The sequence below is a fragment of the Heptranchias perlo genome, chromosome 6 (assembly GCF_035084215.1).
Source record: "Heptranchias perlo isolate sHepPer1 chromosome 6, sHepPer1.hap1, whole genome shotgun sequence".
Classification (NCBI taxonomy): Eukaryota; Metazoa; Chordata; class Chondrichthyes; order Hexanchiformes; family Hexanchidae; genus Heptranchias; species Heptranchias perlo.
The window spans coordinates 111,965,889-111,978,568 of NC_090330.1; the positions used below are offsets into that span (position 1 = coordinate 111,965,889).

Genomic DNA, 12,680 nt, shown 5'->3' on the forward strand with positions numbered 1-12,680 from the left:
ATTTGGACCCTCAACAATAGAAAATATCTCAGGTGCCAAATCTCTGTAAACCCCGACTGACCTTTCCAACCACACTTTAAAAAGAAACACTGACCTGTAGTCTGGAGATCCCTGCACCCACAATTTACTTAATGGAAAGGAGACCTTGTGGCCTTAAAGGGACACAGTTCCACGCAGCAGCAGAGCAAAACGGTCTAAAGCTGGAGGATTTACCAGTGCTAAAAAAATTGTATGAACTGCAATACAAATGTAACTTTAAAAAAAAAAAAATTTAGTTATTTCTTTCACCCTGTAAGGGAATTGTAGTACATCAGGAGATTTATTTTGCACAGATAATAAAAAATATCTACACAATGTGAAAACTGAGTGTTTTAATCATTGAATACGTTGAGTTTTTAAAATGAACTCCATACTTGCCAATCTAGGACGTGTTACATGAAAACGAGGAAGTGCTTCTCTTTAAAAAAAAAGACTTTTTTGTTACTGTTTAAAGCATTTTGCCATCTGTAAAATAAAATGCGGGTTTAGTTCTATGAACGATTCACGTTCTCTACACACTGCAAAGTACTGTCAGCAAAGCTGCATTTGATGTTAAAAAAATACCAATCGCAACAAACTTCAGTTTAATTCACGAACAAAACATTAATGGACTATAAATAACTTACACTGATGTGGAGTACAATTCTCTCTCAAGTGATTTACCATTTTATCAACAACAGATGATTAATTAATCCCCCTCCTCCCAATGGTGCAAAACATCACTGGCAACCAGTACAAACAAAAGTTCAACAGGATCGCAGGAAGAGAAGAAACCCAAGGTAAATATAACTGTAGCCCTATTAATAATGGACAGAAATGTCTCCGGACAGCAGTGTTACATTGCTGAGTTCCGTTTGCCCCTGGTGCTGCCCAGTGAGGCTCGAAGCCTTGGGTCTCTCGCTTTGTAATGTTCATTGAAGTCTAGCCTGAAGTTAAGGAAACGGAGACATTCATGAGAACTTTTTGTCAGCAGTACCAGGAATTGCTGAACAATGTCCTAAGGAAACGAAAGGAAGATAAATTACATTAAATTTGTCAGCATTGAGACATTCTGAACATAAGGCAACTATATACATAAGCAAATTTAGTTCACAAGAAAGCTTTTGTTCAAAGCTGCACTTCCTCACTAAATTAGTTAAAGAAACAAAAAAGGACATGAAAGATGTTAGAACACAAGAAATAGGAGCAGGAGTAGGCCATTCAGCCCCCTCGAGCCTGCTCTGCCATTCAATAAGATCATGGCTGATCTTCAAATTAAATAAGGTCTACAGGAGAGATAGGGAAAATGGAAGAGGGGGAGGAATAGCCTTAGTGATTAGAGATGAAATTACTTCAATGATAAAGGAGGATATAACGAGAGGTAAGCAGCCAACAGAGACCTTATGGGTTGAATTGAGAAATAGGAAAGGATGGAAGACTATTGTGGGACTTGTGTATAGGACCCCTGGCAGCAGCTCTGAAGTGCTAGATTGTATAAATGCAGAGACTAGACAAGCATGTAACAAAGGCATAGTGGTCTTAATGGGGGACTTCAACCTTCACATAGATTGGGAAAAGCAGACTAGCAACTGTCAGAAAGGTAGTGAATTTCTTGTGTGTGTCCGGGATAGTTTTCTACAGCAGTATGTCCTAGAGGCAACAAGGGGGCAAGCCATATTAGATTTAGTAATGAGTAATGAACCAGATTCAGTTAACAGCTTAACTGTGCGTGAACATCTATCCAATAGCGATCATAACATGATCAAGTTCAAGGTAGTGTTTGAAAGGGAAAAAAGTGAATCAGCTGCTAAGATTCTAGACTTGGGTAAGGCCGACTTCAATGGGATGAGACAGAGACTGTCCACAGTAAACTGGGCAAATCTGTTAATGGGTAAAACAACTGATGATCAGTGGGAAATGTTTAAAGAAACATTTAACGTGATACAGAATCGGTTTATACCCCTGAGGGGCAAGAATTCTACTTGCCAAAAAAAACAGCCATGGACAACTAAAGAGGTAAGGGACAGTATAAGACATAAGGAAAGGGCATACAAAAAGGCAAAAAATGGTACAGATCCTGGCGAATGGGAAAGATACAAAGATCAACAAAGGGTCACAAAACAGATAGTAAGAGCTACAAAAAGAGAGTATGAAAAGAAACTTGCAAGGGATATCAAAACCAATACGAAGAACTTGTATAGTTATATTAGGAAAAAGAGGGTGGTCAGGAGCAGTGTTGGCTCCTTAAAAGCTGAAAGTGGGGATATTGTCATTGACAAAGGGGAAATGGCGGACATGTTGAATAATTACTTTGCGTCAGTATTTACAGTAGAAAGAGAGGATAGCATGTTGGAAATCCCAAGAAAACTAACACTGATTAGGGGAAAGGGACTCAATAAAATTAACATATGTAAAACAACAGCAATGAAGAAAATAATAGCACTAAAGAGTGATAAATCCCCTGGACCAGATGGTTTCCATCCCAGGGTTTTAAAGGAAGTAGGTGAGCACATTGCAGATGCCCTAACTATAATCTTTCAAAGTTCTCTAGATTCAGGAACAGTCCTTCTAGATTGGAAAATTGCACATGTCACTCCACTTTTTAAGAATGGAGAGAGAGGGAAACCAGGGAATTATAGACCAGTTAGCCTAACATCTGTTGTGGGGAAAATGCTGGAGTCTATAATTAAGGATAGAGTGACTGAACACCTCAAAAATTTTCGGTTAATCAGAGAGAGCCAGCATGGATTTGTGAAAGGTAGGTCGTGCCTGACAAACCTGATTGAATTTTATGAAGAGGTGACTAAAGTAGTGGACAGGGAATGTCAATGGATGTTTATATATGGACTTCCAGAAGGCATTTGATAAAGTCCCATTTAAGAATCTGTTAGCTAAGATAAAAGCCCATGGAACTGAGGGGAAAGTACGGACTTGGTTCGGAAGTTGGCTGAGCGAAAGGCGACAGAGAGTAGGGATAATGGGTAGGTACTCACATTGGCAGGATGTGACTAGTGGAGTCCCACAGGGATGTGTCTTGGGGCCTCAATTATTCACAATATTTATTATTAGATGAAGGCATAGAAAGTCTCATATCCAAGTCTGCCGATGACACAAAGATTGGTGGCATTGTAAGCAGTGTAGATGAAAACATAAAATTACAAAGCGATATTGATGGATTAGGTGAATGGGCAAAACTGTGGCAAATGTGAGGTCATCCACTTTGGACCAAAAAAGGATAGAACAGGGTACTTTCTAAATGGTAAAAAGTTAAAAACAGCAGATGTCCAAAGGGACTTAGGGGTTCAGGTACATAGATCATTGAAGTGTCATGAAGAGATGCAGAAAATAATCAATGAGACTAATAGAATGTTGGCCTTTATATGTAGAGGACTGGAGTACAAGGGGGCAGAAGTTATGCTGCAGCTATACAAAACCCTGGTTAGACCACACCTGGAGTACTGTGAGCAGTTCTGGGCACCGCACCTTCGGAAGGACATATTGGCCTTGGAGGGAGTGCAGCGTAGGTTTACTAGAATGATACCCAGACTCCAAGGGTTAAGTTACGAGGAGAGATTACATAAATTGGGGTTGTATTCTCGAGTTTAGAAGGTTAAGGGGTGATCTGATCGAAGTTTATAAGATATTAAGGGGAACGGATAGGGTGGATGGAGAGAAACTATTTCTGCTGGTTGGGGATTCTGGGACTAGGGGGCACGGTCTAAAAATTAGAGTCAGACTTTCAGGAGTGAGATTAGAAAACACTTTTACACACAAAGGGTGGTAGAAGTTTGGAACTCTCTTCCACAAATGGCAATTGATGCTCGCTCAATTGTTAATTTTAAATCTGAGATAGATAGCTTTTTGCCAACCAAAGGTATTAGGGGATATGGGCCAAAGGCAGGTACAGGGAGTTAGATCACAGATCAACCATGATCTTATCAAATGGTGGAGCGGGCTCGAGGGGCTGAATGGCCTACTCTTGTTCCTATGTTCCTATGATGTGAGGAGAAACTTTTTTATGCAGTGAGTAGTTATGGTCTGGAACGCGCTGCCTGAAAGGGTGGTGGATGCAGATTCAAGCGCCGCTTTCAAAAAGGGATTGGATAAATATTTGGAGAGAAAAAATTTGCAGGGCTATGGGGAAAGAGCAGGGAAATGGGACTAACTGGATTGCTCTTACAAAGAGTTGCATGCCCTCCTTCTGAGCTGTAACGATTCTATGATTCTATTATCAGTTTTTAAGGTACCCACGTTGCTCTTGACCCCCCACTTTTTCCTAATATAATTGTAAATTTTTTTTGTGTTGATTTTGATATCCTTTGCAAGTTTCTTTTCATACCTCCTTTTTGTATCTCTTACTATCTGTTTTGTCCCCCTTTGCTGTTCTTTATATCTCTCCCAGTCACCAGGATCTGTGCTATTTTTGAATGCTGTTTCTTTTAGTTTTATGTTGTCCCTTACCTTTTGTTGTCCATGGCTTTTTTTTTGGGTAAGTAGAGCTCTTGCCCCTTAGGGGTATGAAGTGGTTCTGTATCACGTTAAATTTTTTTTTTGAACACCTTCCACTGATCATCTGTCATTTTACCCATTAACAGATTTGCCCAGTTTACTGTTGGAGGGCATTACCGGGATTGGACAAAGTCAGCATGGGTTTATGAAAGGGAAACCATGCTTAACAAATCTACTGGAGTTTTTTTGAGGATGTAACTAGTAGACTAGATAGGGGAGAACCAGTGGATGTGGTGTATTTGGATTTTCAGAAGGCTTTTGATAAGGTCCCACACAAGAGGTTAGTGTGCAAAATTAAAGCACATGGGATTGGGGGGAATATACTGGCATGGATTGAGAATTGGTTGACAGACAGGAAACGGAGAGTAGGAATAAACAGGTCTTTTTCCGGGTGGCAGGCAGTGACTAGTGGGGTACCGCAGGGATCAGTGCTTGGGCCCCAGCTATTCACAATATATATCAATGATTTGGATGAAGGAATGGAATGTAACATTTCCAAGTTTGCAGACAACACAAAGCTGGGGTGGAATGTGAGCTGTGAGGAGGATGCAAAGAGGCTCCAATGTGATTTAGACAAGTTGGGTGAGTGGGCAAGAACATGGCAGATGCAGTATAACGTGGATAAATGTGAGGTTATCCACTTTGGTTGTAAAAACAGAAAGGCAGGTTATCTGAATGGTGCTAGATTGGGAAAAGGGGAGGTGCAACAAGACCTGGGTGTCCTTGTACACCAGTCGCTGAAAGCGAGCATTCAGGTGCAGCAAGCAGTTAGGAAGGTGAATGGTATGTTGGCCTTCATTGCAAGAGGATTTGAGAACAGGAGCAGGGATGTCTTACTGCAGTTATACAGGGCCTTGGTGAGACCACATCTGGAGTACTGAGTGCAGTTTTGGTCTCCTTATCTAAGGAAGGATGTCCTTGCCATGGAGGGAGTGCAACGAAGGTTTACCAGACTGATTCCTGGGATGGCAGGACTGATGTATGAGGAGAGATTGGGTCGACTAGGCCTATATTCACTAGAGTTTAGAAGAATGAGAGGTGATCTCATCGAAACATATAAAATTTTAACAGGACTAAACAGACTAGATGCAGGGAGGATGTTCCCGATGGCTGGGGAGTCCAGAACCAGGGGTCACAGTCTCAGGATACGGGGTATGCCCTTTAGAACCGAGATGAGGAGAAATTTCTTCACTCAGAGGGTGGTGAACCTGTGGAATTCTCTACCACAGAAGGCAGTGGAGGCCAAGTCATTAGATGTATTCAAGAAGGAGATAGATATATTTCAAGGGATATGGGGAAAAAGCAGGAACAGAGTACTGAGTTAGACTATCAGCCATGATCATTTTGAATGGCGGAGCAGGCCCGAAGGGCCGAATGGCCTACTCTTACTCCTATTTTCTATGTTTTTATGTCAGTTTCTGTCTCATCCCGTTGAAGATGGCCTTACCTAAATTTAGAATCCTAGTAGCTGATACGAGTTTCTCCCTTTCAAACGCAATGTTGAACTCGATCATATTATGATCGCTATTAGACAAATGTTTACGCACCGTTAGGCTGTTAACTAAATCTGGATTATTATTCATTATTAAATCTAATATGGCCTGCCCCCTTGCTGGTTCTAGGACATAGTGTTGCAGAAAGCTGTCCTGAACACACAAGAAATTTGATACCTTTCTGACATGAGCTCGTCTGTTGATCCCAATCTATATGAAAGTTAAAATCCCCCATTAAGGCCACTCTGCCTTTGCTATGTGCTTGTCTCATCTCTGCATTTATACATTCTGCCACTTCACAGCTGCTACCAGGGGGCCTATACACTACTCCCACTACAGTCTTAAATCCTTTTCTATTTCTTAATTCTACGCATGAAGTCTCCACTGCCTGCTTACCTCTCATTATATCCTCTCTTATCATTGAAGTAATTTCATCCTTAATCACCAAGGCTACTCCTCCCCCTTTACCAGTTTCCCTATCCTTCCTATAGACCTTATAACCAGTAAGTGTTACAATTAATGAATCAGAATCGCAACTAATAAATTAGACTCTCAAAATAATAAATTTGAATAGGAACCAATCAGGTACAAGAAATTATAAATTGTGGTCGGACAAATTTAAGTATGATGAAAATTTGCATAAATATTTGCACCAGAGCAACAGGAAATGTGATGCAGGTTTTTAGTAGGGGTTAAAGGTAATTACTCAGACTGGCAAGAGGTGGGAAGTGGTTTTCCATAAGGATCAGTGCTAGGACCACTGTTGCTCACTATTTACATAAACGATTTGGACTCAAAAGTACAATTTCAAAATTTGCGGATGACACCAAATTTGGGGGGGGGGTTGTAGTTAATACAGATGAGAACTGTAACAAAATACAGGAAGACATTAATAAACTTGCAGAATGGGCGTGTAATTGGCAAATGAATTTCAACATAGGTAACTGAGGGGTATTATATTTTGGTAGGAAGAATAAGGAGGCCACATACTGCTTGGATAATAAGAGTCTAAATGGGGTAGAGGAGCAGAGGGGTCTGGGGGAACAGATACACAAATCACTAAAAGTAGTGATGCTGGTTAATAAGGCCATAAATAAAGCAAACCAAGCACTGGGTATATTTCTAGAGGGATAGAATTGAAAAGCAGAGAAGTTATGTTGAACTTGTATAGAACCTTGGTTAGACCACACTTGAATACTGTGAACAGTTCTGGTCTCCATATTATAAAAAGGATATAGAGGCATTGGAGAAGGTGCAAAAAAGATTCACAGGTATAACCTTTCAATTCTGGTATCATCCTTATCAGGAAAGATTGAACAGGCTGAGGCTCTTTACTCTAGAAAAGAGAAAGCTGAGGGCTGACCTGATAGAGGTTGTTAAGATTATGAAGGGTTTGATAGGGTAGACATAAGAGATGTTTCCACTTGTGGGGGAGACCAGAACTAGGGGCTATCAATATAAAATAGTCACTAATAAATCCAATAGGGAATTCAGGAGAAACTTCTTTACCCAGAGAGTGGTTAGAATGTGGAACTTGCTACCACATGGAGTAGTTGAGGCGAATAGCATAGATGCAGTTAAGCGGAAGCTCAATAAACACGAGAGGAATAGAAGGATATGCTGATAGGGGGAGATGAAGTAGGGAGGGAGGAAGCTGGTGTGGAGCATTAAATCCGGAATAAGAGCAGTTGGGCCGAATGGCCTGTTTCTGTGCTGTACATTCTATGTAATAAAATATATTAGAAAGTGTAAGAGTTTAAATTCACAAATATTTTTACAAAGCTTCCTTTAAGGACAGCAGGAAGCCAATCCCACTTCACTTTACATATCTCAGATTACACGGTGTATTATAGTAAAGTTAGCGATCACCTGCTATTATTGTGACTGCAGCACTAAATCTCGACTCCATCATTCACTGTACTCAACATACATTCTGTGAACAGTTATTTGAATCAAGTACCTGATAGAAGTGAGAGCACACACGGATCTGGGAACACATTTTTGGTATTAACTGTTGGAATTGGTGAACTCTTTTATTTTCTGCCTCTTCTTCAGCTGATGTTGTTCCCCACTTACCCTAAATGGAGAAAAAAAGTAATGATTTGCATGGACTCCAATAATCGGACTTATGCGCAACAGGATTTTACCACATGACAGAACGGCATTGGAACCAAAGGTTTTCCAGCATCATTCTGTCGTGAGCATGAATATAGTGCGTTGGGAGAGAGCCAAACCACAAGCTTCCTTCCTTGTAGCATATACAGAGCTCCTGGGAATCATTGTAATAACTGTTCCTCTGCAATTGGCATGTCAACTTTCCCTCCACTCCCCAGCCCGTCCCTCCACTCCCCGGCCCTCCCTTCCCCTCCACTCCATTGCCCGTCCCTCCCCTCCTCAGACCATTCCTCCGCGGAGTGATGGACATAGCTGGAAAAGGACAGTGCTCCCCCTTATTGCTATGGTGGCACACTTCTTCCCCAAAGCAAATAGCTAGGGCTGATACGTTGGCACTGATACCAGACCTCACTCCCAGCACAGAGTGTCTCGAGTGAGGCAGGCTTTCTCGCACCTCAATTCCCAAAGCTGTCACAATCCCATGTAGAGGAATGCTTCAAAAGCTCAAGAATTAGCTCTTGCTGTTGGATGACCCTTGCCAAAAAGTGCTGCCGTACATACAGACTTAGAAATGGATCATAGTAACTATAGTCGTTGAAGTCCTGGATCCAAAATTGCCTCAGTGGCAGGAAGCAAAGGGTAATGGTTGACAGATGCTTTTGCGACTGGAAGGCTGTTTCCAGCGGGGTTCCACAAGGCTCAGTACGAGGTCCCTTGCTTTTTGTGATATATATTAATGACTTGGACTTGAATGTGGGGCTTGATCAAGAAGTTTGCAGATGATACAAAAATTGGCTGTGTGGTTGATAGTGAGGAGGAAAGCTGTAGACTGCAGGAAGGTATCAATGCACTGGTCAGGTGGGAGAAAAGTGGCAAATTGAATTCAATCTGGAGAAGTGTGAGGTAATGCATTTGTGGAGGGCAAACAAGGCAAGGGAATACACAATAAATGGGAGGATACTGAGAGGTGTAGAGGAAGAGAGGGACCTTGGAGTGCATGTCCACAGATCCCTGAAGGTGGCAGGACAGATAGATAAGGTGGTTAAAAAGGCATACGGGATACTTTCCTTTATTAGCCGAGGCATAGAATATAAGAGTAGGGAGGTTATGCTAGAACTGTATAAAATATTGGTTAGACCACAGCTTGAGTACTGTGTACCGTTCTGATCACCACATTACAGGAAGCATGTAATTGCACTAGAGAGGGTACAGAAGGGATTTACGAGGATGTTGCCAGGACTGGAGAATTTTAGCTATGAGAAAAGATTGGATAGGCTGGGGTTGTTTTCTTTGGAACAAAGGAGGCTGAGGAGAGACTTAACTGAGGTGTATAAAATAATGACAGGAACAGATGGAGTGGATAGGAAGGACCTATTTCCCTTAGCAGAGGGGTCAGTGACCAGGAGGCATAGATTTAAAATAATTGGTAGAAGGATTAGAGGGGAGCTGAGGAGAATTTTTTTCACCTAGAGAGTGGTGGGGGTCTGGAACTCATTGCCTGAAAGGGTGATAAAGGCAGAAACCCTCATCTCATTTAAAAAGTACTTGGATGTGCACTTCAAGTGCCGTAACCTACAGGGCTACAGACCAAGTGCTGGAAAGTGGGATCAAGCTGCAAAGCTCTTTTTTGGCCGGCACGGACACAATGGGCCGAATGGCCTCCTTCTGTGCCGTAACTTTCTATGATTCTAAGTGCAAGAAAGTCCCTTGCAGCAGATTCCTCGATTGACACCTTATTCTGGTGTAAGAAAATGGCGTGACTGGATTATCCATAGGTGGGCTATTGCTGTTTGGCCTCGGCGTTGGATCTGACCAGCATTAACATCTGTATCAGATGTGGAGGTTGAATAAAGAATTCAGATTGAGAGTGAACAGGCCAGTGTTACACATGGTGTCAGCTGCGGCTCAGTGGAGAGCACTCTTGCCTGGGTCAGAAGTTCGTGGGTTCAAGTCCCACTCAAGAGACTTGGGCACAGAATCCAGACTGACACTCGGGGGCAGCACCGTCAGATGAGATATTAAACAGAGGCTCCTCTGCCCTCCTAGGTGGATGGAAAAGATCCTATGGCACTATTGGAAGAGCAGGGGAGTTCTCCCCGGTGCCCTGGCCAATATTTATCTCTGAATCAACATCTTCAAAAACAAATGATTTGGCCATTATACTACCGCTGATTGTGGGACCTCGCTGTGCGCAAATTGGCTGTCATATCTGCCTAGGTTACAACAGTGACCACACTTCAAAATGCTTCACTGGCTGTAAAGTGCTTTGGGGCGTCCAGAGATGAAAGGTGTTATATAAATGAAAATCGATTTGGATCTTTATTTATAGATCGCCTGTTCTACCTGTACACGCAGCTGCTTATAGATCCCCTATTCTATCTATGGGACACAAAGCCCTCACCAATGTATGCATCATACCTCTGCCTGTCGTTCTTTCTTTCTCTCCGCGTACTGAAGCCTGTGATGCAGCTCCTCCAGGGACGACCTGTACATGGAATCCTGAGCATTCTGAAACTCCAGGATTCGATCGAAAAGTGCTCGAAGCTGGGTTAACAGTTCCTTGAATGGACACAAATTAAGTTTCAGAAATTGTATCATTTATCTGTCAACAGACACAACATTTTTCATCCTTCCCCCAGCACCCCCCCAACAACATTCAGAATGGAGGAATCTCCCAATTAGGCCCCGTTACAGCACTAACTTCCAGACAGTGACAGGACATAGCTTTCACCTCCTTCCCTCTGCCCACAGGGTGACCACATCGTGGAACGTGACTGAGCGACTCCAGCTGTCCCTGCAGTTCACAGACCTTGAGCTTGAGCGTCAGCAATCAGAGCGACGTCCTGTACATGGTCCTCCCAGACATGGGGAGCGTCCAGGACCTCGTACATAATACAGTGACCCACGTCACAAGCAGATTCCCCTGCCGCCCCCCCCCACAACTAAACAGTTTCCCTGTAAAAGTTTAATAAAACTTGTGCTATTAAATTAATGATTATTTAGCTGAATATAAATATTATCCCACGTAGAAGCCGATAATAAAAAAATTGTTGTTGGAGTTAACTTCTCACTCAGGACAAACTGCATTCAAATATAACTTCGAGCAACAGGCCTGAAGGCCCAAAAGCCCATTTGATTTTTGTTGATCTAACCCTAGCTACTCACCTATCAGCAAATCCCTCAATCCCTCTCTGCATCAATGCATGAATTGTCTCCTGTGTCTTTTTGCACTGTCTGCTTCAGTGTTTCATGGCAAGTAAAATGAAGGAAAACCCAAAAATGTTTTATAGATACATAAAGAGCAAGAGGATAACTAAGGAAAGAGTAGGGCCTATCGGAGACCAAAAAGGTAACCTATGTGTGGAGGCGGAAGATGTGGGTGTGGTTCTTAATGAATACTTTGCATCTGTCTTCACAATGGGATAAACAGTGAGAGAGGAAGTATTAGGGGTTTAGCATCTTTGAAAGTAGATAAATCACCAGGCCCGGATGAAATGTACCCCAGGCTGCTAAGAGAAGCAAGGGAGGAAATAGCGGAGGCTCTGACCATCATTTTCCAATCCTCCCTAGCTACAGGCGTGGTGCCGGAGGATTGGAGGACTGCTAACATTGTACCATTGTTTAAAAAGGGAGAAAGAGAGAGACCAAGTAATTATAGGCCAGTCAGTCTAACCTCGGTGGTGGGCAAATTATTGAAATCAATTCTGAGGGCCAGCATAAATCATCATATAAAAAGGCACAGGTTTAATCAAGGATAGTCAGCATGGATTTGTTAAAGGAAGGTCGTGTCTGACTAACTTGATTGAATTTTTTGAGCAGATAACAAGGAGGGTCGATGAGGGTAACGCATTTGATGTAATGTACTTGGATTTTAGCAAGGCTTTTGACAAGATCCCATATGGCAGACTGGTCAAAAAACTAAAAACCTATGGGATCCAAGGGAAAGTGGCTAGTTGGATTCAAAATTGGCTCAGTGGCAGGAAGCAAAGGGTAATGGTCGACAGGCGTTTTTGGAACCGAAAGGCTGTATCCAGTGGGATTCCGCAAGGCTCAATACTAGGTCCCTTGCTTTTTGTGGTATATAGTAATGATTTGGACCGGGGAGTGGGGGGGGGGGGTGGATTTGATCAAGATGTTTGCAGGTAATACAAAAATTGAGCAAAGCTGTAGACTGCAGGAAGATATCAATGGACTGGTCAGGTGGGCAATTCAATCCGGAGAAGTGTGAGGTAATGCTTTTGGGGAGGGCAAACAAGGCAAGGGAGTACACAATAAATGGGAGGATACTGAGAGTGGCAAAGGAACAAAGGGACCTTGAAGTGCATGTCCACAGATCCCTGAAGGTAGCAGGATAGGTAGATAAGGTGGTTAAAAAGGCATATGGGATACTTTCCTTTATTAGCCAAGGCACAGAATATAAGAGCAGGGAGGTTATGCTAGAACTGTATAAAACATTGGTTAGGCCACAGCTTGAGTACTGTGTACAGTTCTGGTCACATTACAGAAAGATGTGATTGCACGAGAGATGATACAGATGGGATTTAC

At 42.4% G+C, this 12,680-nt stretch overlaps 1 protein-coding gene across 4 annotated transcripts in view; it reads right to left on the reverse strand.

Moving 5' to 3' along the window:
• Positions 1-356: 356 nt before the first annotated feature.
• The window catches only part of tubgcp3 (tubulin gamma complex component 3), an 88,970-nt gene continuing 76,646 nt past the window's right edge, over positions 357-12,680 (reverse strand). For 3 of the 4 annotated variants that reach the window (XM_067986662.1, XM_067986663.1, XM_067986660.1), the window contains 3 exons: positions 10,554-10,694; positions 7,981-8,097; positions 357-1,036 (listed from right to left, as the gene is read on the reverse strand). In XM_067986662.1, the coding sequence (XP_067842763.1) occupies positions 875-1,036; positions 7,981-8,097; positions 10,554-10,694 (420 nt within the window). In that variant the 3' untranslated portion in view covers positions 357-874. The remainder of the gene's footprint in view (positions 1,037-7,980; positions 8,098-10,553; positions 10,695-12,680) is intronic. The other variant, XM_067986664.1, reaches the window with a different exon arrangement.